The sequence below is a fragment of the Balaenoptera ricei genome, chromosome 1 (assembly GCF_028023285.1).
Source record: "Balaenoptera ricei isolate mBalRic1 chromosome 1, mBalRic1.hap2, whole genome shotgun sequence".
Lineage (NCBI taxonomy): Eukaryota > Metazoa > Chordata > Mammalia > Artiodactyla > Balaenopteridae > Balaenoptera > Balaenoptera ricei.
The window spans coordinates 6,280,660-6,305,417 of record NC_082639.1 but is presented as its reverse complement, the minus strand read 5'-3'; the positions used below and the strand labels follow the sequence as shown (position 1 = coordinate 6,305,417).

The window sequence follows — 24,758 nt, the reverse complement described above, 5'->3', positions numbered from 1 at the left end:
TGCACTCCAAGCCAAGCTTTTTTGTGGGAAAAATTTTAACATGGACATAAAGCATACACTCTCTGGCACTTTTGCTTCAAAGAGCAAGTGTGTATATGTTTATACATAAAATTTCCTTTAGAGGTTTTCTGTTTTGTTTTTTTTAAGACAGATAATACCCTTTAATTCCTCTGATATATATAGATACAAGAGAACGTTTTCTGCACCTAGATTCCAAGCAATTAATCCTATTTCGATATCTCTTCTCTCTACTTCTCCACCCTTCCTGATTAGCTATGGACTAGGGCAGGACATTTAATCTACCTAAACTTCCAGATTCTCCACCTGTAGCATGGACCCAGTGACACCGATGTTGGAGAGTGTATTGAGGAGCCTTGAGGAGGATGAGGTCTGGGACCCACCAGTATCCATGTTGAGATTGTGATGTCCTGAGACAATGGAAGATGTTACTCTGGATAGAAAGCGTAGGACAGGTCTGAGCTAGGGAAAATGTCAGGTCTCAGAGAGACTTGAGAACCATCAGTAAAAATGTGGTTATTATTTTAAATTGTGATCCTATTTGCTATTTTTAAACTATAACTATAATAGTTGAATGGAACTTAACTATTAACTAGTTATTCTGGAATACTGCTAGTAAATTCAACGTGTACTTACAAAGTAGAGTCAACAAGAAATTAGGAGCAACATACCAGAAATCTTGGAGATGCCCACCATGGCTTGCTGGCCTGTCTCCTCTCAGACACACTGCTTCTGCTGCTGTTTATTGAAAACATCATGCTTTACTTGGGTCACCCTTTCATTGATATGTTAAATATTTAAAATCAAAACCCAAATGATACTTTTCAAAGCAGTATCAATAGTGTACCTCCAGCCGGAAGCGTGTTTTAGATATGGGGTGATGGGAATCTGTAACAGACAGGATTATATGGATGAAATGCAATAGGTTCTCATCTGGTGGTTGCTCAGTGAGAGCCACTGTTGAAGGAACAGGTAGGCGTCCTGGAATACAGATGTTTGGAAAGGCTTTTATTTCTTCTGCTTGGCATCAGTCTTCTGTTTTTTCTCCCTACCCCTCATTAACATGGGCCCACATTTGGGCAATGGCTTCAGTTTGCTGCTGCTGCTGCTTCTCTACACCTTCAGAAGACCCGTGGACCACTCCTCTTACTCTCTGCCTGGCTGTGGGCTTATGCTTTTGTCTCTCCACTGGGGGCAACTGTGGTTTGCTTACTTGCAGATCTGCCTGCTCTTCAGTCCCCTGAGAAGCAGCAAGTCATTAACATAAAATTTTGTGCGGAAAACAGGGTAGAGCAGCAGGAGCCATTTTCACAGCGGGACTCATTTTAGTACCTACAGTGTTTCCCAAACAGTTACGTAAGAGGACTGAGCAAGAGTCGCCTTTCAGAAGTCCTGGTGAGTTTCTGACTGTGATACACTAGTTAAAATTCACCAGAGGGAGTTAATTTTGAAAGCTCTCAGCCAGGGGTTAATGCAGAGTTATCTTTTAGCCATTTTTGCAGCATTGCCCCTCTCCCCTGGCTCCTCTCCTCTGCTGTAGACACAGGTCAGATCCAGCACTTGAGATGAGCCGCGCTGGGAGTTTCATGTACTGATGGCACGAGGGAGATTAGCGCACCTTATTCTTTGGCCTCATCTACCCAGTACTACTCTGTGTGCAATCCAATTTGATATTAAGAGTAATCTTTTTTGAGATAGGTAGGGCTGGTATTTTATGGCCAGTTTAAAAGATGAACAAACCGAGACAAGAATAAAGTAAGTTTCGAGAATATAGCCTGTATTTGTCCATTCGTAGACCTTTGGGAAACACTTAAAATCTTGAAATGCAAACGCAGGCAGCAGGTGCCCATCACAGCCCCGATCCACACACTCTCCTCAACTCCATTCTGAGCCTTCACCCCACCCCTGAAGTTCCCCGACTGTTTACGTTTGTCAGTCTTGACCCTCCCACCCTGTTCAAGGATTTGGTGACACGTGGTTAGTTTTCCCGTCTGTAAAATGGAGACATTAGTAGCCCCTGCCTCGTAAGGTTATTGCGGTGCTTCAGTGAGTCAGTTCGCGTAGGGCCCTTAAGAGAGTGCCTGCCATCGGAGCGCTACTCAGTGCTGGCTGCTTTTGTTGTTGAATAGGTGGTGTCTCCCTACCTTTCTCTCACCCTGACACATAACAGTGAAGCTGCTTGCCCCAGGCCAGCCCGGGTCCACCCCTTCCCCCCACCCCCGTGGGAGACAGTCAGTGTCTGGGCAGCCAGTGAGGCCGTCATCGCCCATGGGCACAGGGCTTGGGAGGCTCTGAGCTGGGGCAGGCTCAGCAACAATGAGCGGAACTTTTGAACTTGTTACTTTATCATAAGAGAGAACGTTATCGCATTTTGACCCAATTATGTTTATCCCTATTACGTATCTCCCATTTCAAAAGTGGCTGTGTCTAAATGGCCATGTCAGAATTACTCTGTAGAACAGAGGAGCAGACCAGATCCTAGGACTTCTGCGTTTGAATCTCATATTCTTTCCATTCTACCGAAAATGAGAAATAGAGCTCTCCAGATTCTACTCAGACCCAAATTTAACAGCAAGTACTGTGTTCAGGTAACTCACTTTTTTTAAAGCCAAGAATTAAATGTTCTCTACCAGGAACTTATAGGTAGGTAACTTCTGATGGTGATATGAAGTTTCAGCTCAATAACAGAAAACTATAGCAATGTGTCTAAAAACTGGGGAGTAATTACGTAACATGATTATCACTACAATGGCAATCATATTACGGTGTATAAACGTATCAGATTAACATGTTGTGTACCTTGTAACACAATGTTGTATGTCAAAATATATTTCAATAGATAAAATCAAAATTGGAGCGCAATCACAGACTAAGTTGTAAAACAAAGCAAAGCACAGTCTCCTTGCCATTAATAAATCTGTGTGTATATTTGGGTCTCATCTGGCTATGAGGATTGAGAAATAGAAGAGGACTTGTCTCGTGCTCCCAAGAAACACACAGGTTGATTGAAAACAAAGAGCACCAGAGAAACCAGTGCCAACACCCGGAGAACCTCAGCTCGTGGATCTGAGAGTGGCCGGACGGCGAGCCTGTGGGGTGTACGAAGCAGGGCTGCCTGGCACTTGGGGCAGTGACCCAGCCGCAGCCCCCGCCTCGGAAACAGGCAGAGTCTCCTCTCTCCTGCGCCCGTGGCGTCCTAGCAGTCTAACGTCTGCACACCGCCAGGGACAGAACAGCTAATGGACAGAGACATAATTCATGAGGCCTGGAATCTCAGCACTGGAAATGCTGAATTTCAGCTCAACTGCTAGAATGCTATTAAGAAACAGACCGCGTCTGTGAACTTTCGTTTAGAAGCTTCCAGTACCTGTCTGTTTGTGAGTCGATAGTGTTAATTATGAAATTAAAGTCTTAAAAAAACTTCAGGGTCTTCATTTGCAGAGAGATGAATGAATAGAGGGAACGGAGACTACAGCCTCAGTAACCTGTTTAACATACTGACCTATTCTAATCATTGACCACTCTGAGTGGGTTGGCTTTGTTTCGATTTTAAAGGCTACTCTACATTTCTGGTAAACCACAAGGTAAAGGCTGGTCTCTGAGAAGCAGATGTTTTGCCAGTTTGAGGCCTTGTGGCTTTCCATAGAGAAATAACAGTACAGGCCACATGAAGCTTTTACTTCCTTTTTTTAAAAAAAGTGGGGCCAGTGGTGCTTTGCACTTGATAGCATAGTCATTGATATACACTGACAGCAGTGGTCTGTGTTCACCATCAGATGTCAAATCCATATTTCTGGAAGTAGTTAGTTTGAAATGTCTATGAGACAAGTGTTCCCAATGGGCTTGGACCATAGATTTAGCCTTAGAAATAGTAGTGAGAATCTTGGATGGTATTTAGAGCCATGGGAGCAGTGGAAATCATATTGGGAGGGAGTTTGGAGAGCAGAAAACCTAGAACAAAGCTTTGGGGAGACTCAGAGGTTGAGGAGAGAATTAAGCCACCAGGTGATACAAGAAAAATCAGCAGAGTTTGGTGTCATGGAGCCAATAAGATCAACCCTGTTATCAAAGTTCAAAATGGACCCTTTGGCATTTAACAGTCTATTTCCACTGTGACCACCCTAGCCCAGGTTCTTGTCATCTCATGGTTTGTTTCATCTGTGTATCACAGACTTGGGAGCTCCAGCTGCCTAATGCTATAGGGAGGCAAGGTGGTATAAGATACAATTCCTGTCTTTTCAGAGCTCATAGACACTATGCGTACATGAGGCCTTTTACAAATAAATAAATGCGAAGTGAATGGGAATGGGGACGGTCAGGGAGGTCTCACTTTGGAGTGGGAGGGATTTGAGCTTGAGTTTGAGGTGAACTGGACATAGGCTCTGGAGAGAAGTATTGAAGGTGCCCCAGAGTCGGACGTTCAGACAGAGGTGGGAGCACGGGCCAGTTGGCATTACTGGACACCTGTTTGGAAAGGTAGGCCAGGACAGTATCCTTGTGCCCCTTGAATGCAGGGCTAAGGGTTAAACACCACCCTGAAGAGGTCAAAGAGCTACTCTTAGGTAGGGCCTGGGGGCAAGATGGTGTAGGACTCCTGATGAAATCCGTGGTTTTGAAAAATTCCTCAGCAGAGGCTTGTAAATGGCTGGATGGGAGAGGTGGGTTAGTAGGCTAGCTAGTAGGAAAGAAGGGTAAGGGTTTGGCCTGGGACTACTGCTGGAATGAGGGGGAAAGGAAGGCACTGAAAGACCTGTCTTAGGAAGAATACTGAAGAGTTGATTTGATTTGATGGGGCAGATGGAAAGGGCAGAGTTGCAGATCATGGGACCATGACTGAAATTGCTTACCTCGGTAGACGTGTAGCCCACTTCACCGAGACTGTGGCAGTAGTGCTGCAGGGCATGGATTTTGGAGCCCGGGTTTGAATTCTGCCTTTACCGCTGAGGAGTTGGGTGACCTTGGTCTGGTTACTTAACCCACGGTGCCTCAGCTTCCTTGTCGGTAAAATGGAGATAATAGCAGTACTTCCTTCTAGGTTGTGAGGACTTTGAGGCTCCTGGCATATAGTAGGTACTTATAACTACTTGTTGACTAGGTGCTGTTCAGAGGATTATAACAAGTGGAAGAATCAGGGTCTGAACTCAGTTTGCGGAACTCTCCCACATTATCCTGCTTCCTCCAGATTCAGCCTTTCCCAGATGCTCCTTCACTGGGCCGGCCTCTCCCAGTGAACCTGCTGCGTGTCCTCACACACGCATGGCCCTGCCATTCCACCATCTGACTCACGCCAGAGCCCACCTCAGCTTTGTGTACACTCTCCCTGTCTGATTACCACTTCCTATTCCCTGCCTCTGTCTTTGCTGGAGGGCCTTCCCACCCCTCCACACCTGCAAATGCTGTCTGCTCTTCGCCATCTGCCTCCGTGAAGGCTTTCTGAACAACAGTCCATCCCGCTTCTCGGCTCCCTTGCAGCACTGGTGAGCTGCGTTTACTGCTTCCTGCTTGGCCGACCTAAGTCTCAGATTGTTCTGTAATCACCTCACACACATTTATCTTACCTGCTAAAAATGAATCCGTTTTAATAAAGGTCCATGGCTACCTTTTCTGTTGTTATTTTAAAAATTCCTCCCAGTGTTAGGTGCTCACTAAATACTTAACTTCTTAAAGAGTAGATTAAGAAGCATTAATTCTGAAGGCTGAGGTTGAGCTCCGGTCATCCTCATCTCACACCTGGGCTCCCTCTCCAGCCTCTTTAACTGCATTGCAGCCGGTCTGTCCCTAATGCACGCCGAGGGCCACACTGCCACCAGAGCAGTCTCTGTGCCGTCTTTTCATGGAACGCTCTTGCTCACACTTCTCCGCTGGCCTTCAGCTAGGAGCAGAACTCTTCAGCCTGGCCTGGAAGGCTCTTTGCAACCTGACCCTCTCCCCCCTCCTCAGTCTTACCTGCTGGGACTCCACTCCGCACACCCTGTCCTCCTCGCAGTTCCCAGGACGATCTGTGTGCCCTTCCTGGCTGAGCCCTCTGCCTGGAGCCCTGCTGGAGCCCACCTGGCGGCTCCTGCTCCTCCTTGTCTCTCCCCTAAGACGGCAGCAGAGTTAAGTTGCTTCCTCCTCCTGACCCCACCTCCCGCCCTTTGTTCCTCTGCTGCTTTTCGTTGGGGCCCAGAGATTGATCTGTTTACCTGTTTGCCAGGCCTGGCCTGCTCCTTGAGGGCAGGGCAGTCTCCTTCCTCTCCACATCCCGGTGGAGATGTGGAGATGCTCTGCACGCAGCCCGGGATGCGTGCTGAGCATATAAATGATACTTTTTTCAGGTAACGAGGGTCACTCTGCTTCAGACTAGAGCAGAGCTTGCTTCTTTCTTGTGCCTTGCCAGATTTTTCCTTTTGAACTATACGAATTATGTTGAAAACTGACAGTGATGAGTCATATCTTAGAAAGGGGTGAAATCTGAAAATGCAGAGCCTCCAGGAATTGGAGTAGGAGGTTGCAGATCGGTCTTCCCGGCCAAGTCTGGCTCTTCACTGAATTCGCCCGGCTGGTCTCAACCGCGGGGAGTGGGAGGGACTCCCCTCCCGGTGGGCAGGTGATTTATTGGCTGGGAAGCTTCCGCGGTGATTTAGTTGTGAAACGGCGCCCGGCGAGGTGCCGGCTGAGGCCTGGGCCGGGCGGGAGCGGCCGCCCACAATCCCGGGCCGGAGGGACCTCGGGGGTCGTCGGGGCCAGCCCCCCCGCTTCGCAGCCCGGGGGCGGCGGGCGTGCGCTGCTGACTCTGCCCGCCCGGGGGGAGGCCCGGAGACGGAGCGGCCCGGGGAGGGCCCCAGCCCGGAGCCAGACCCGCGGGCGCCCTCTGCTCGCGCCCGCCGCGGCGGGGAGGAAGTTTCCGTGCTCCGCCGCCCGGGTCGACTCCCCCTGTTCGGAAGGAGGAAACCGAGGTACCGGCGCCGGGGTCCCGCTCGGAGCCTCGGGGCGGGGGCCGGAGCCGGGCCGGCGGGCGGCGCGGCGATCCAGGCCGCCTTTTGCAGCCGCCCGCGGCCGCGCTGGGCTCGGCGCGCCGCTCCGGCCTCCTCCCCTGGCGGCGGCGGCGGCGGCGGCGGCGGCCGCCCCAGCCCCGCGCCCCGCGCCGCGCGGCCCCGCGGCGGTCACACGCCGAGCCGCCCGGTCGCCTCCGCCCTGCGCTTTGTGGAGCCGGAGCCCGAGCCCGAGCGCGAGCCGAGTGACAGGCGCGGCCTCCCGCCGCCTGGACCCTGAGTGCGGCCCGCGGCGGCCCCGCGTACCTGTGGCTGCCGGCGGTCGGCCGCGCGGGACCCGGCTTCGCGGGCCGAGGTGGGGGCCGGGGGGCCGGCAGTGGCCCTGCTGCGGCGGGGAGGGGCTGCCCGGGAGGAGTGGGACAAAGTGAAAGTCCCCGGGCTGCCGAGGGAACGGGGGCGGGGAGGGGCCGGGAAGGAGGAGGGGTGCTGGTGTTTGGGTGCCTGGTGCCCCCGGGCGGCTCTTGCGGCCGGCGTGGCGGGGCAGGCAGGACGGCCGGGGTTCGGGCCCGGTGGGCTGCCGCGGTGCTGCTGCCGTCCTGGTGAATTCCCCGGACTAACGAAAGGCCTTTGAAGCCTCCAGGGTGCCCTTCTGGAGAAAAGTCTCCAGCTTTGGTCCCGTTCCCCCTTCTGCTCGGCACTTTGGGAAGCTTCGTTCTCAGGTGGGGACCAGTTGTGCTGTTTTATTGATGGAAGCACGGAGCGTATGTGTTGTTTATACCTCCGTGGACCGATGCAGAGACCGGAGGCAGCGAAGGCACAGACGGCTGCTTGCCTCAGACACGGGACGTCTTCCTCAGCCTGTCCGAGTGCGGGACTGGGGATCTGACGGAGACTGTCTGGGCGGGGGTCCCGGCTGTGCTGCTGAAATATTCCCCGAGCCGTGTCGACGTTCCCTAGCTCGGACTTCTTTGGGGTTGTTATTCTGCTGATGGCAGAGATCTTTGCTGACATCCTGTGTTGTTTTTGGCTTTTACATCCCATTTGTTGTTTCTTTTTATCACAGAAACGCTTCGTTAAGGGGCTCAGGCAGTACGGCAAGAACTTCTTCAGAATTCGAAAGGAGCTGCTTCCCAATAAGGAAACAGTGAGTACAATTGGACTTTATGTAACTTGATTTTTTCCTCTTCGCTCCTGCCGCTTCTCCGCACTTGATCTTGTGAAATGGTTTCCTTTAACTCTGTGTTGTGCTGGCCTCTAGGAGTCTTCATTTTTACTTCCTTCACTTTTAGTTTTAGCTCAGGATTCTAGATGGTAAAGAGACTGGTTATGCTTATCACCAAGAAAGTGGATTTCAGAACAGAAGAGTCTTTGGCAACAGAGGTTTGGCGGGGGTGGGGAGTCTGGGGTGTTGGGGAGTTAATATCTAATTTTAAATACAGTGGCTGAAATAGAAAATGTCATTTATTGTTAGTTTGGATTTGGTTATTGACAAAAGTCATCAACAAACAATAGAGCTAAGAGGTTTGTAGCTCAATGTACTTTAAATTCTCTGGGGACTTTTATTTTTTAATGTTGCTATGTTTTGAAGAGTAGTTGTACCTAATTTTCCAGCCCTAAAAGTTTGCACTTTTTATTGGACAGATACACAAGGATCCCTGTAAGTTGCTTGAAATGAGGCTTTTAAAAATTCCTTTGATATTTCACAAAGCTGAGAATCAGGTCTGATGAGTGCTCTTTCTAAACTTGGGGTAGGCGGGTTTGCTAAGGAGGCTTGGGAGTGAAGTTATGTAAAGAGAATGCTAGCAGGAGATTCATTCAGTCTTACCTGAATGTGCCTGTGGTTTCCTACAGGTGGTATTGGAGGAGGGTGGGGAGAGTCCTCCTTGCAGCTAGGCCAAGGAATAGGGGAGACGGGGGGATGGAGTAGGCCAGCCACTTCCCAGTGCCTATGGCCCAAGTACTACAGAAGTGCACTTCAGGACTTGGGGATGGGAGGCGAATATTTCGACACTGAGTGCTGCTTCCCCCACCCCAGGTTTTGGGAGTGGATGGAGGAGAATATCCATGAAGAATACCCATAACAAAAGCTGGTGGGTTGGTTTGGGTTTTGGTTTTCTAATTGGGTATTGGGTATTGTTTATTGATTTCCTCTTATTCAATTTTGGTTCTTTTATTCAGGTTTGTTTTTTTTTTTTTTTTTTAAGCCAACTGTTTCTGGACACGTTTTCTGTACAGCACCTTATAAACAGACCTCATAATAGGGGAGAAGCGTTCTGAGATTTCAAGTATAGCCTTGTATAAATTGGTGGTTTGCATTAATCAATCATAATTAGATTAAATTTTCAGTATTTATTATACATCTAAATATGCTGAGATGGGTCATTTTGAGGATAGTTGAAAAAAAAAGCTTGTTTATGGGCATTAAACTAAAATATATTATCAGTCTATATAATCAAGTTACTTTTTGCTCTTTCCAGAACAGAGTGGTAAGAGGTATTTAATGTGGAGCAATGAAAGAAATACTTCTTACGTTTTCTGAGGATTTAAGTTATTTGAAGTAAAAACTAAAAAGGCTTTACCCTGTAAAGTATAGGAATTTTGGTTTGGCCCAATTGGAGTGAAAATGAGAGAGATCATTGAGTAGATTTGAGCTGATGTGAGGGGCCAGATTATAACCTCTCAACTCAATTTTCTCTCTCCCTGTGCTCTGCTAAAAGTTGCAAACCATGAAGAATTTGATACAAGATATCCCTCTACGATTATTTTATCTTTCTCTTTTAAAAAGTAAACTTAATAGCAAGATTAAGCATTGAATCTAAAATCTGGTGTCTAACATTTGGAAGTGCCAGACACTTTGCATTTTATCTCCCCTGTGAAAAGGGATCTGAATAACCTTTAGCCTAGGGAATGGTCTTCTCATCTGTTTTTCCCCTTGCTCTTGGTTGTCGCTTATTCTTATTGATGATGTCTGACTCAGTAGTAGCCTCTTTTTTTGCCACACAGAAGTTCTCAGTGCAGCAACCTTTTGAGCAGGTTCTCGGGTCTTTTCCAGGCGCCTCTTTCCTGAGACGCTTCCCCATCACTTCTCTGCAGTCCCTGTTTCCCAGCCATGTGGCTCCGATCCTCCCATCTCCTCCGGCACCCAGCAGTCTTCCTGTTTCCAGCCTCTTCCTCAGGGCACAGTCATCGGAGCTGATGGGAGAGTTGTTCGCAGCACCGGAGAATTTATTAGGGCTGAACATTGGCTGACTATTCCTAGCGTCCTGCTGTCTTTTGCATGGAATTGGAGGAGGTTGGTAGTAGGATAAATCTTAAGTATTCTAGTCAGCTGGGAGCGGCACTCATATTTTCCTTAGTTATCAACATGGCCAGGCTAATCATTCACAAGTCATGCAGAGGGGAGGGCAAAGGTTATTTTTCGTTTTTGTTGCAGAAGATGAGAAAATTTGAAGGTACCAGTGTTCTTGGTTCAAAACTTCCTAGGTAGAAATCTTCATATGGTCATGCCTTTTAAAAATACATATATATGTGTGTGTGTGTACGTGTGTGTGTGTGTGTGTGTGTGTGTGTATGTGTATATATATATATACATATATATATATATACACACATATATATATATATAGCAAATCCCGCTAACCTAGATACTTTCCATATTGTCTTCTATTTACCGGAATTATTAACTCATTTCTTTGCTATTCTCAACCAACTTGAAACTTCAGAAGGGTGTCAGCATCCAAAAGAACACGCCTGATTGGGCATGGGCGCGGGGTCAGCAGACCTGTGTTCTATTCTTGGCCTTACCAGTAACTATAGTACTTGATGATCTCTTTTAACTGGGCAGTCTTCTTTGAGCTGTTCATTGGGAAGTTCAGGTCAGATCCTGACAAGGTCTAGGAAGTTATTTTCTCTAAAATGGTGTGTCTTTGCATGAGAATTTTATAGGTGTTAGAATCTTTATAAAATGTTTGTACATCTTTGGCTGTCGCTGTGCCTGAGACCAAAGTGATGGTTCTTCTCTCCTCTGCCACTTTACCTGCCATAGGGCCTTAAGCGGATTATTCAGCCTCCTGTCCTTTAATGTCTGACTCTGTACAATGGGGTGACCCTTCTACCCCTTAGAATTTTTTTTTAATTTTTAAATTTAATTTTATTTTTTTATTGGAGTATAATTCTTTACAATGTTGTGTTAGTTTCTGTTGTAGAACAGAGTGAATCAGCTACATGTATACACATATCCCCTCCCACTTGGGTCTCCCCCCCCCCCCCCCCCGCCCAGGAATTGTTTTGAGAATTTAAATGAGATACCCTCTATATAAAGAGTGCATAAAAACACTTGAAAATGATTGTTCTTCTTATCTACCCCAAATACTATGTAAAGTAGCTAAATGCTAGGAAAAGTACAGAATTATATTCTGCTTGTAAACATATTGAACCTATATAAAAAGAAATTACCTGTTTTTCATTAATCTGTCTTGCAGAAAACCCATTTAATTGAAAAACAGAGTGGGTGGAGGGCAGTGCCTAGTCTAAAAGATGGAATTCCTCTGCCCTGAAGCTTCGTTGAGGAGACTTCCACGCCTACCGGGCCACTCGGGGCCGATGCACATTCAGAGCTTCCTGGTAGGCACGGACGTGGACAGCTCTCCCAGCTCTTTTGGTTTCTGCTGTTTATCACTCAGGAGCTAAATCTGGCTTTTCTCTGAACACTGCTGCCCACTGAAGTGGGAATAGTGGCTGTGATTGTGGAAAACCAACTGTTTATAGAGGTTTAGCTGAGTGGGTATTACATGTTAAACTCATGTTACCCAAGAGAATAACTGCAAGTCAGATAGTTTAGTATCACAGTCATGCAAATATCCTATAGTTGATTATCTTTCTCCCTGTTCTCCCTTCCTCTAGAACTATTTGCCTCCCGCAATATGCTTATAAGGTGTATAATTAGTAGTAAAATACGGTAAAGAATTTTTGCGAAGCATCTCAGGTTCCCCTTGGCTGTATGCTTCTTCTCTCTCGAGACACTCTTTGGCCTAAACCACATCAGAATCTTGGGTATTAGTACATTTGTATAAATCACAGTGAGTGCCCGGTAGCTGAGCTTCTGAGAAAATGATGGGGAACGAGGCTTCTTGGGTTCTGCTTTAAGCACTGCCGCGTAATCTTTGGCTTGATGAATCACATCACCTTTGATGCTAAGGTAATGCCTGAAAACACAGGAGACCTAATAGTGTTGAATCTTAATTACCAGGAGGGGAATCCATGTTACAAATAATACAAAATCATAGGTGTTCCGAAAATAATTTTTCATTTGATTTTTACACATTGTAGTTTTCTTCAAAAACATGAGATGATTACTCAGGTGACAGTGACATATAGTATCTTCTTTCATGCTGAGAACATCCCTTTGTTGTTTGGACCAAAGACTTTTCCGTGTCTGACACTGGGGTGGTTGTCCCTTGAATCCTGGCTGGCCTTTGTGTAAAGCTCTATCTGCTGGTGCTTGGACAAATTCAGCCAGCATTGCATCGTAGACAGGGAGCACTTACTTAGTGACCTGTCTCAGCGGCAACTAACCTTAGTGAGAAGACAATTTGATCCACCCCGACTTGATAGGGAGAAGAGGTGCCCCTAGAGGATTATTAGCCCCTGGATGGAGCAGGGGAACAGGCACACATTCTTGACCATCTTTCTCATCTCTTAGTCTTATTTTTGAATACCTAGCCCAACAGAGATGAAGCTCGTGTTATTTGTGAACCCAGTTACTGGTGCATTAATATTTACTATGCTAGAAATCCATTTTCAGAGCTAGTTAAACATGCCATATGGTTCAATTTTAGAAAATTTTGTATACCACTGAGCGCTGTAATGGTGGGATGTCTATAAAGAGAAGCAAGGTGCCACCCGTGCCCCGCAGGGAGCTGGCATTGCAGCAGGGAAGATGAGACATTTGCAGGCCTGCCATGTTTGGCAGTTTGTGCTTAGGGCCCTGGTAGAAGTCCGGGTCCCACAGAGTGAGCACAGAGCCTGGGGGTTTCTGGAAGGCTAATTGGAGGATGTGGTGTTTGAACTGAGCTTCGAAGGAAGGAAGGATACAGGCCATGGTTGGGAGGGTGGAAGAAAAGCGACTTTCCAGCTGTAGGAAATATCACGAGCAAAGGCATGGAGACAGGAAATTGCAAAACGTGCCCGGCAAGTCCATGAGTGCGGTTGGAGAGAAGGCTGCACGAGCTGATGCAGTGAGATTTAGGCCAAGCTTATGGCTTTGGAGGTAGACCTGGGGGGACCTTGCACTCTCTCCAAAGAGTGCGTTTGGGGAGCCATTGAAGTCTTTTGAGAAGAGAGGTGAGAGCATGGGAGGTGAGCATTCTTGAGCAGCGCCAGCGAGAGGGAGACCAGAGAGGAGGTTCTTAATAACTCCGTCTATAGCAGGACAGAAAGTGGGGATCGCAAGTGATTTGTGGGAATGGAAGTCTTTTTTCTTGACTTTCTCTGTTGAAAACGTGTCACTGTTTTTTTGTTTGTTTGTTTTTGTTTTTTTGAATGGGACCAAGGGGCAGCTGTTTTTGATGTTTTGAGCTTTTTTAACCTTGGGTGATAGGATGAAAAGTATTGGAGATTTAAAATTTTGAGAAATAACATGAAAATCAGCCACCTTTCTCAGCCACATTTCTGGGAACGAATTCTATTAAGTATATGCATAACTACTGAATGTTAGTTGTTCGTTTCTTCAGGCAAAATATCTTTTGCGGAGAGCATGTTCCCCCATCAAAGAATAACCACTATTGAGAAAGGGCTTTAAGATCGAGTAATCAGGGACTTCCCTGGTGGCACGGTGGTTAAGAATCCGATTGCCTGCCAATGCAGGGGACACGGGTTCGAGCTCTGGGCCAGGAAGATCCCACATGCCGCAGAGCAACTAAGCCCGTGCGCCACAACTACTGAGCCTGCACTCTAGAGCCCATGAGCCACAACTACTGAGCCCACGTGCCACAACTACTGAAGCCTGTGCGCCTAGAGCCCGTGCTCCGCAACAAGAGAAACCACCACAACGAGAAGCCCGCGCACCGCAACGAAGAGTAGCCCCCGCTCGCCGCAACCAGAGAAAGCCCGTGCGCGACAACGAAGACCCAATGAATTATAAAATAAATATTCCCATTTTCAGAGCTAGTTAAACATGCCATATGGTTCAATTTTCTAAAACTTTGTATACCACTGAGCACTGTAATGGTGGGATGTCTATAAGGAGAAGCAAGGTGCCACCTGTGCCCCGCAGGGAGCTGGCATGGCAGCAGGGAAGATGAGCCATTTGCAGGCCTGCCATGTTCGCCAGTCAAAAATAAAACTAAATAAATTTTTAAAAATACTTAAAAAATAAGAGACTGAGTAATTGGGATTCTGTTAATATTAAGAGGTTAAAAATGACTCTAGCATTTAATACTAGCGTTCAGCATGAAGCTTTATTTAACTTCAGGTTATAACCTTAGATAAGCAAACTTTCTAGCCTCATTAATGCTTAATCTCATGTTACATAACAAAGTGTGGACTTCCTGAATCGGTTGATACTATTGAGGACACAAATGTGCTACAGCCACATAACATACTTGATTGTAAGCCAGAGACCTCGACTGCAAATGCTGTGTATCCTCACTGCTCTCAGTGTGGTCCTCAGACCAGCATTATCGTCATCACCTGGAGCTTGTTAAAATTGCAGCCTCCTGTCCATTCCTATTGAAGCAGAATCTGCATTTTAATAAGCTCCCCAGGTGATTGGAATGCAGAGTAAAGTTCAGGAAGCCCTGCTGTTTACAACGATGAAGACTTGCAGATTCTTAATCCTATATGTCACATTCATTCTTAAAATAATGTGGTTTTCATTCTTTTAAAGCTGTAAATTGTTTCACTATTAAATATGGCTTGATTTGCTTTTCAAAGGGTTACAGAGTATTTCAAACATATAGAAAAGTATCTGGGCTTATTTTCATGATCAATAATAGAATTTCCCAATATGGCTTCCCTCTTGCCGTCTTCCATTTTGTCCTAGAAACACAATTGTAACTCATGTCATATTTCCTTTTATTTTTTTTTGGCCGCACCATGCAGCTTGTGGGATCTTAGTTCCCCGACCAGGGATCGAACCCGGGCCAACGGCAGTGAAAGCGTGGAAGCCTAACCACTGGACTGCCAGGGAATTCCCGATGTCTCACTTAATATAAAAACTGTTTTCCTCTTTATCTTTTGACATGCAGCCATAATATGTGAGTTAGGCTAGCCTAGACCCTACTGAAGTTTCTAATAGAAACCTTTTTATTTGAAGGATGAACTGCGCTTATTAATATGAAGTTTGCATATTTACTACTGCAGTGTTTTTAAGTGTTTCTTTCACTGGAACCCCTATACATGAAGAAATGTAAATATTTTGAGAGGCTGGCAAGAAGTGGGTACAAGGACTGACATGTGCCATACCTCTCCCCTTAATAACTTGTCCTGGGGAAGGTGCAGGTAGAGTTGGGATTTTCCACTCAAGGCAGAAGTGATTACCCACAGAAACAGGCCCTGCATTTTGGCAGCAAGTACTGTGATCCTATAGTTCTTCCCATTAAAATGGAGCAGAGCCTTGAATCTATTCATTCGGAGAGTCTGAACTATGGATATTTGACTGGGCAGTGGTCCAGTTTTGACTAGGGTAATCTGAGAGAGAGGGTGGCTGATTTCCCTTGTGTAAGTAAACAGTTAAGAAATTTGCATGTAAGAAACTTTTTTGCTGCTGATGTTGGGGGAAAAGGGAGGTCTTTAAAAATTAGATGACTTTTAAACTTTTATTTATCTATTTTTAAAGAGTAATTATTTTTAACTTTTTTGGAATCAATTTTATGTGGCATCAGGTTAAACAAATTATATTGAAACTTCCAGAGAGTTAGATGACTTTTTAAACCAAGGGCCTTGGATATTTGCTGTTCTCAGTGTAAACATCTTAGGCCTGTCCTTGGTCTTATCCTACGTATTAGGACTGGTAGGAATGGCATGAGTGTGCTTTGATTACATGCGATGTATTACTTGTAGAACCTGCACTCAAATGAAAAACACCTTGGACTTCAGTGTTATTGAACACAGTGCTGCTTGTAAGGATCAGTTACTTATTTGCTGTTGGCATTTGCTAACCTATATTTCTTAGGATTTGGCTGGATCTTCGTTACCTGGTGACTTTTAAGATGGAGACATTTATGACTTTTAAGCCTAAATAGACTCACTCATTTTATTAGCTAGTAGAAGCAAATGGAAGGTTTGAAATGGTCTTTAAGAAGACTTACAAGTTGTGATTATAGTCAGTGTGTTTACTTACTTGGAGCTCATATTTTATATCGTAAGTAGATTTTTTTTTTTAGCCTTAATGAGATCTGTGAACTCATCCTAACTTTGAAAATCCAGTTTGCTGATGTTTTAAAAAAATAAATCTAGTCTGTTAAAAACTGACATGAAAAATAAGTTTCAAAATGTATCTGAAGTCATAATTCTTGAATAATTGGTTCATTTTAATCTTACTTGAACTTATGCCCTTGAGTAATAGGAAAAATTAAGAATAAAAATTAATTGTATTGTTTTGAAACATGAAGCAAAGCATTCACCTTGGTCTCATTCACAGCTGCTCACCCGCGGTGGGAAGGATACCCCGCCCCATGAAAAATGTTTTCTGTTGTGTGTAATTTGAAAGCCATTCATTGTATTATGGAAATAGGAAAGGCAAGCCAGAGAAACCTGTCTTGGGACACCAGAATTCCATTAAGCTCAGTTTTCTTTTTGAGATGTTTAATTTTTAAATTAAGTTTCAATGTTAACGGCCTTTGTTATTTTTTCCACTTTGGAGATATTATTCTTCTGTTCAGATCCTTCTTCTGAATCCTCTAAATTGTGGCATCATAATTCCCAGGAATTGGCCTTTGAGGTGACCAAACCATCCTCGCAGTGGGCAAAATTGGGAGTGTTTGGGGAGAACTGTTTTGGGGAACCTTTGGTACCCAAGGTCTGTGCTCTGTGGGGTATCTGGGGTGCGTGAAAGGGTGCTTACCCTCCTGCAGCTCACAGTCTAGCGAAGGGGCGGGCGGCTTTGTGTTCTTCCCTGGAAGGTGCCTGAGTTGCAGTCACTGAGGCTATCCTGAGCTCAGGTGTAGGCGTCCTGCTCTGGGTGCGCGTCTGTGAAAGCCACGCGAGCCTCTTTCTCTGTGGACTGGTGGCCATTACACAAAGAGCCCAACTTCTCACAGCGGAATTGTGTTTTGTTCTGCCCTTTAAAAATTAATATTTTGTTTCAGTCTTGGACTGCAGACTCTGCTTCCCTTTTTCTTTGATGCATTTCTGTTCTGCACATTTACATGCATCTGTGTATGTATATGGAATACATATATGAGGTTCTGGGCAGGAACCTTATTTTAATACCTCTTTATATCACCTTTAGTGCCCTATAATAGGGCCTGACTTAATATTTGTTAAAAATGAAGTGTGGGGCTTCCCTGGTAGCGCAGTGGTTGAGAATCTGCCTGCCAATGCAGGGGATACGGGTTCGAGCCCTGGTCTGGGAAGATCCCACATGCCGCAGAGCAACTGGGCCCGTGAGCCACAACTACTGAGCCTGAGCGTCTGGAGCCTCTGCTCCGCAACAAGAGAGGCCGCGATAGTGAGAGGCCCGCGCACCGCGATGAAGAGTGGCCCCTGCTCGCCGCCACTGGAGAAAGCCCTCACACAGAAACGAAGACCCAACACAGCCAAAAATAAAAATAATAAATAAAAAATTAAAAAAAAAAATGAAGTGTGTGTATTCACACATGTGTGATGGGATAGAAATACATTGTGTGTGTATATATGTCTTAAAAGATTAAAACTCAACGTTTTAAAGGACCAGTTGAAACCTGGCCATCCCAGGCCTTACACCATGTAGTGGGCAGGAATCCTTGTTAACTCGTGTCCCCAGATAGTAAGACTGCGACTCGGGGTTCACTGTGCACATTGGACTTTCCGGTTCTGTTCATCATGGGCAGTAAATCAGCTCTACTGTTTGCACAGCAATTCTGTTTTCTAGATTATTTATAAGATTGAAACCCATTGTTTATTTTTCTTAGCAGGTTTATTGAGCGAGTCAAGAATAAAATATTGTCTTAAGCAGTAGAGTAAGCCATTAGCCAATTGCAGCCTCAAAATGGTCACTAGAGTGTGTGCGTGTGTGTGTGTGTCTGCTGGAGGTGAGAGCCAAGTGAGGTGGGGGAGGTTCAGTGTTGCCAGATCTTTGCAGCTTTGCAAGGTTCCTGTGACTCTTTATGGATTTTTTTTCCTTTTAGTCAGTTAGTGAGTCACCATCATATGCTATTTTATTATCTTGAAAACAGTCTGGAATTTTTATTCTGTGTCTTTGCTGTATGAGCGAAACACCACTGGGGATGTTCTGAACAATATTAAGCTAAAGTTTTTCCTATAATGTTTGATTATGTGTTTTCAGTTGAGCCGTTGTCTTTTTGTTCCCATGTGCAGGAGTTGGATTTTTCTTGAGTTTGGCAAGAAATGGTGACTTTCATGTGTTTGATTATTTTAGAGGGCTGGAAACAGCATAGAAACACCAAATGTTTCATTGCAAACATTGGAAACATCAAATGCCTCTGGGATTTGGTGATTATTGATTTAGGCACACGCCTCCTAAGATCAGAACCTGGTTCATTTTCCCACAAATGCTCTGCTTGGGAAATGTGTTAATGAGGTACGTTGAATGAGTCAGAGGTTTGCGGCTTTAAGTTGTCCAGAGAGGTGTTTAAGTTTGGGAGGGAGAATCTGGATTTGTGGAATAACTGAATTCAGAAGGAAATCGGCCCGGTGAATCTGTAAACATGGCCAGCAGCAGAGTAAAGCAAGCAGCAAGTGAAATGGGTAAACTCTGTACACATTCTGCAGAGAGTGGGATAAAAAGCAAGACAAAGCTTTTTTGGGGGGTTGTGGGTGGCGCACAGCGTGGCTTGTGGGATCTTAGTTCCCTATCAGGTGACTCAGGAGAAAAGTCCATGTATTTCTCTGTACCATATTACGTCTACCAGATGTTTAGGCAGAATAATACAGTAAAAGGACAGAATGCTTCTTATATAGTCATTTTCTATTCATATTAAAATGTGCAAGTTTAAAATTAGGAATGTGCACCCATTTGTCCAGTATATTTGTCTTAGACTCAGACTAAAACATACTGTTTTCTTTTGTACTGTATTCTGTTCTAATCACTAATTTCCCAAATGCTAAAGTGTCTATGAATGCTCAACATTGTTATACAATTGTTTTGGAAATCAGTGACTTCTGATATCTAGGCGGCGAGAACGTAAACAGTTTGTGGTTTATTCCTCATATACCAGCTGATCAGCCAGCACTGCGAGTTCACTGCGTATCCGGAGAAGGTGAGGGTTGGGCCTCCGCTCCCTCGGTGTTGCTCCCGCTGTTTCGTTACCGCGGTGTGAGTTGGCATGAACCCAAGTGCTAACCTGTGCGGTGTGGACCGTGAGTGGGGCCTCCTGGAAGATGTGCGATCAGGGCTGGAAGCTGTTTGAAGGATAGGTTTTTTAAATGTTAAAACTTGTTTGAAATGTCTTGCCAAAGAAAGTTCTTGAAGTATCCTTGTCTATTGAGGAATTTTCGAAATACCCGAGTCCCTCTGCAGCATCCGTACAGAATGTGCTCTGCTGCTTCTGAGAACCTGGTAACAGTGAACCCATTAAATGTGACCTGGTGGTTTTGGACAGTGGCATTGTTTGAAATGCCCTCCTTTTACTGAGCCGGCATTGGAATCACTTCACCTTCTGTAGGTCGTCCTGGTAGAGAGAATTGTTGCTGCGACCCTCCCTCTCAGAGGGCTCTCAGATAGGTCAGGGTAGGTGGCACGTTCCCTGCCTGGGCTTCTGGCTCCAGGCTGTGCAAGCACATGTCCGCCCCGCACCTTGGGTGGGTCGGCTTGGGGAGCAGAAGGGCTGCCCCCTCCTCCCCCAGCCCCTCCCCCTCTTCACCCGGCTCCTCCCCTGGGCCACTCCCTCTCCTCCCTGGGCCCCTCCTTCTCACCCCGCAGGCAGGTACAGGAGCTCATTGCGTGGCGTGCTTCCTAGAGTAACAAAGTCACACTGCAGGCTTGCTTTGTTCTGTCGAGTTTAGCACGTCTTGAGGTTAGCATCTTTACCCCAGGTCTCATTTCCCACAATGAGAAGGTGTTAACGTTAGGATTTAGTAAAGGACGTTACCTGGTACAGCAGTGCATGTTCAGACTAACCATCAGTGAGGCCATTTGAACACCCAGAGTGGACTTAAGCACTTAAGTCTTACTGAGCAGAGATTGCCAGTAACAAACCACAGCATAATCATGCATGAAACAGTAGGTTTCTCTCATGTGAGAAAGACCATTAGCTTTAGTCACAGCCCCAGACCCTCCCCAGGAACCTGTTGGCGCTGATCATCCTGGCACCAAACCTGCACCTCAAGCCCATTCCTACACGTTTTGGTAAACTACGGCTGGAGATCAGATAGCAGTCCTTTAGCAGACAAATAAATGCCTTTATCTTTCTGCTGCTTTTGTTCCAACCAGTGGTTGAATGTAAAGCTGGAGTTCTCCTCCCCTCCCTTCAGGGAAAAAAGCCTGGAAAGGGGCTGTTCACGCATTAAACTGCCGGCCCTGGATTTTAAGGTGAACCATTGCTCTGATGCATGCTGTCCGTTCTCCAGGTTGGACTTGCTGCCTTTCACTGAGCTTTTCTCATCCCCAGACCCCTTCCTCCTCCTTCCAGGTTGGTAGGGAGAGCACCCCAGCAGTGTGGTTCATGGTGAGCGCACCCTGACCAAAGGGTGGCAGCCTCACCTGTTGTAATAAACTAATCCAGTCTGAGTAGGAAGTCTAGCATTTCGTTCTGTTTACCGGTGCTGCATAACAAGAGGGCAAGGTCACAAGGTCTGTCACTCAGCTTCACAACCGCTGTCTTAGATAAACACAGATCCTTAGGTATCAGGTTGACCATTTCCTGTTCTCAGATGCTATACTCCCTCTGCTGGTTTGGTGATGCTTCTTTAAGAAATTTATGTGGCTCCTTGCTGAAGATGACATGGTCTCTTTCCCCAGGCCTTCAACTGTGTATGTTGCACGAGGAAAACTAGAGAACTCCCTCTGGCTGTGGGAAAATTATTTCAGTTCTTAGGCAGGGATGGCCAGGAATAGATGTGATAGAAATTCCTCTACCTCACATCCCACCCCTAAAATATTACCAGACCGTGTAACTTGTTTAGGGTGCCCCCAGACTGAGCGTTTCTCAGTTTGACTTTCTGTTCACTTCTTGTTTTCTTTCACTGCCCCCCCCTGCCCTCAGCCCAGCCCCCCCGCACTCGCAGCGGGAGTCATCTTATAGCACATGTAACCTTTAAGCCAGAAAGAAAGTGCATTGCTTATAACAGAACAAATCTCTTTTCTGCTTTTATTTTGAAGTCCTCCGTGTTGTTTAATGTGGAGGATATTCGTGCTGAAAGCCTGTTCCAAGTAGGCATTCGTACATCCCAGAGGAACTTTTGATTTATTTCCTTAACTCTGCCCTCCTTTCTCTGTGGTTCAGAAACCTTTAATGATCTGTGAAGCTCTGAGACTTCAGTGCAAAACAGTAGTTGGTTTAAGAACCCCTCCCACTATATAAAAGGACTGCCGGTTTCCACATGCTGGGTTTTTGACTCCCTGAAAGGCTGACCTCTCACAAATTTTGGTTCTACAGCCTGGTATCCTGGGTTGGGGCCTTGATAATGCTTTTGTGAAATATTTTTTCCTCCTTCTCTCCCTCTTTGAAAGGTTGTAATGAAAATTCTGGGCTCTTGGCCAGCCTGTGGGATGCGATACAGTAGAAATGTTTCTGGAGCCCTTGGTTACGGCTCAGCTTTGATTAGGGTTACTTCCCGTAAGCTTAATTTTGTCCCTCCCCCCGCCCCCCCCCCCCCGCCTCCCTTTTTTTATGGCTAAGAAGGTTAACTTAGCCAAGGTTAAGCATTTTATTGCGCAAGCTGCTGCAGCCTTAGCGTCACCATGCCAGGCTTTTGTGGCAGAAAGAGACAAGGGGGAAACAACTTTTTCCCTCCATGTTTGCGTTTCTTCCTCCCAAGACTGCCTTCTCCTTTTACGCCTGCTTTCACGTAAGCAAGCTCCGTTTCTTCTACCCAGGGTGTTCCAGGAAACCATCGTTCAGCTTGTCTTGGGATTTTGTTAAGCTGAAAATCATGGTAGCCCTCCCTCTTCGGGGCTTCTGGCAGGTGGAGGGAGGAGGCTCCCAGAGCAGCAGTCAGCAGCAACGCTCCTTTGATCTTCCTTGTGTTTCTCCATTTCAGGAGAAAGGCGTGGTTGCAGCTTTAGTGCTCCTGTGACTTTGGATTTATAGCTCTTGTCATCCTCACAAACGAGAACACTTTACAGACATTATTTCATGGTTCCCCCACGCCTGCGGGGACGCCAGCGATGTTGCACAGGGAGGAAACTGAGGTGCACCAACCCAGGGGGGGGGCCTTGCAGGCAGGGAGCGGGCTCGAGCCACGGGCAGAGCCTCTGTGGTGTGGGTGCTTGCCTTTGGGGCCACGTTTGCTTTTTATAGGAGGAAAGGGAGATTTTATTATCATCGAGATGCTTTATTCACGGTAGGATTCCTTAGCCAACCTGTAGTGATGAAGCGTGGGGACGTGTAATCCCTTTGTGTCTGGCCTCTCGGGTTCCCTGGCGCGGGGCACCGCGATAGAAATGCTCTTTGATCGCTGCCCCAGAATCTGCCCAGTCTCTTTCTCTTGGGGAAAAAGTGGCCCTGCTTCTTTCTGGGTTAGGTCCTGGGAGCCTGTCATGAGTTTTGTCACGACCAGCCCAGCTTCGTCTTTTCTAGGTTCTGCGCTGAGCGTGTACAGGTCCCTGGACAGAGCTGGCCGCAGTGCGAGCCTGTGCCACGCTCACTCTGGTCTCCCCCAGACTGCAGACAGCACCGCCCAGGCTTGAACCCCCAGGATCATGAGCTCGCCACTGACTTAACAGTGCTGACCAGTGTTGCGCTTGCCCCATTTTGATGAAGTCAGTTTTTGAGGCTTTGGTTTTTGTGTTTAAATCTCTCTGGAGATAATAGAGGGCTGTGTCGGGCATTTGTGGTTCTTTTCATTCCTCCTCCCACACACTCCTGTGAACTCATTCTTGCTAGAGCTGAAAATCTGGCCTAATGTTACAAATGTAAACAGTACCTCTTAGATTTTTAAAGAATCTATTTGGACTGAGTGGAATAGAAGTCTTAGACTGTTCTAATTATTCCCAGCTCTTCCTCTTCTCTCTCACACACACACATGCAGACACACAGACATATTTATATATGTGATACTGCAGTCTTAAAAAGTTTCGGTTATTCTGTGCACAGTTCTTTTAAAACCTGTTAGTTTGAATTGATTTCAAACTTAAAAAGAAAAGTTGCAAGGATAATATAAAAAATTCGCACATATCCTTTACCCAGATTCCCCAAATGTTAACATTTTATTACATTGCTTTCAACTCTCCCTTTTAAAACCTATGTAGGTTTTTTTTTTTCCCCCTGAACTGTTTGAGGGTAAGTTGCAGACCTGTTGCCCCTTTCTCCCTGAAAAATGCCCTATGGCACCCTCAGGATTTGGTGAAAGCTATATATTATTGCCTACTTCTCTTTAAAAAATACTTACCTGGTTGGCTCAGCCAGAACCCTACTGCTGCAGTAAAAATCTTAATACGTGTAAGTTTATGCTTCCTAAGTGTGTTTTTAGTAATTTTTCCCCCTGAAAACACAGGAGAAAATTAGAATCACTGGTAATTCATCGCCAAGAGATGACTGCTAGTTAACATTTTAGTCCATATTCTTCAGACTGTTTCTAGGCATAACATATCGGTAAGTATTTTAAATAGAGTAGCCTCATTCTGTTCTGTAACCTTTTTAAACTTAACTGTGATCTTTTACATTAGATGTATATCTATATCATCATTTTGACGGTTGTATTTTTACTTTATTATTATTATTTTTTTTGGCCACACCATGCGGCTCACGGATCTTAGTTCCCCAACCAGGGGTCAAACTCGTGCCCCCTGCAGTGGAAGCGTGGAGTCCTAACCACTGGACCACCAGGGAATTCCCTGATGGTTGTATTTTTTAAAGATACCATAATTTTATTAACCAATTTCTAATTTTGAACATTTATTTCCAGTTTCTAGCTTTTTTGTTTTGCTTTATTTTTCCCCACTGTTAACAGTTTTTTTCCTTGATGCTTTATTTTGGGGTCAGGTCCATTTAATCTCCTTAAAATACATTCCTAGTGTATCTTAAGTGTAAAGGCTGTTTATTTCAAACACTATTTATATTTTTAAGGTCTTTAACACATAGTGCCAAATTGTCCTCCAGAGAGATTGAATTAGTTTATTACGCTTCTGCCAGGTTCCCACAAGCTCTTGGCCCTCGGCTGTTGTTCTTTTCAGTGTTTTATCCTACAAGTCTTCTTGTTCTGGGAAAGCTTTATGCTACTTGGAACAACCCTTCCCCGAAACAAAACAAAAATGAAAACAAAACCGAAAATCTGACATGTGCTCAGTGGCAGATTTATCCAGAAGCAGATGAATGATACAGGGACCTGGGGCGTCTCCTCTCCCCAGCACTGGCAATATTTTGGTGTCTGATTAGAGCTGATTGGCATCCTTGAGGAGAGTGAGGTGAGTGAGGGTCATGCCGTAGGGACAAGCGCTCTGAACCT

At 45.8% G+C, this 24,758-nt stretch overlaps 1 protein-coding gene across 6 annotated transcripts in view; it reads left to right on the top strand.

Moving 5' to 3' along the window:
- The window catches only part of RERE (arginine-glutamic acid dipeptide repeats), a 423,843-nt gene that overhangs the window by 354,770 nt on the left and 44,315 nt on the right, over positions 1-24,758 (top strand). For all 6 annotated transcript variants that reach the window (XM_059911901.1, XM_059911983.1, XM_059912037.1 and 3 more), the window contains one exon: positions 8,056-8,136. In XM_059911901.1, the coding sequence (XP_059767884.1) occupies positions 8,056-8,136 (81 nt within the window). The remainder of the gene's footprint in view (positions 1-8,055; positions 8,137-24,758) is intronic.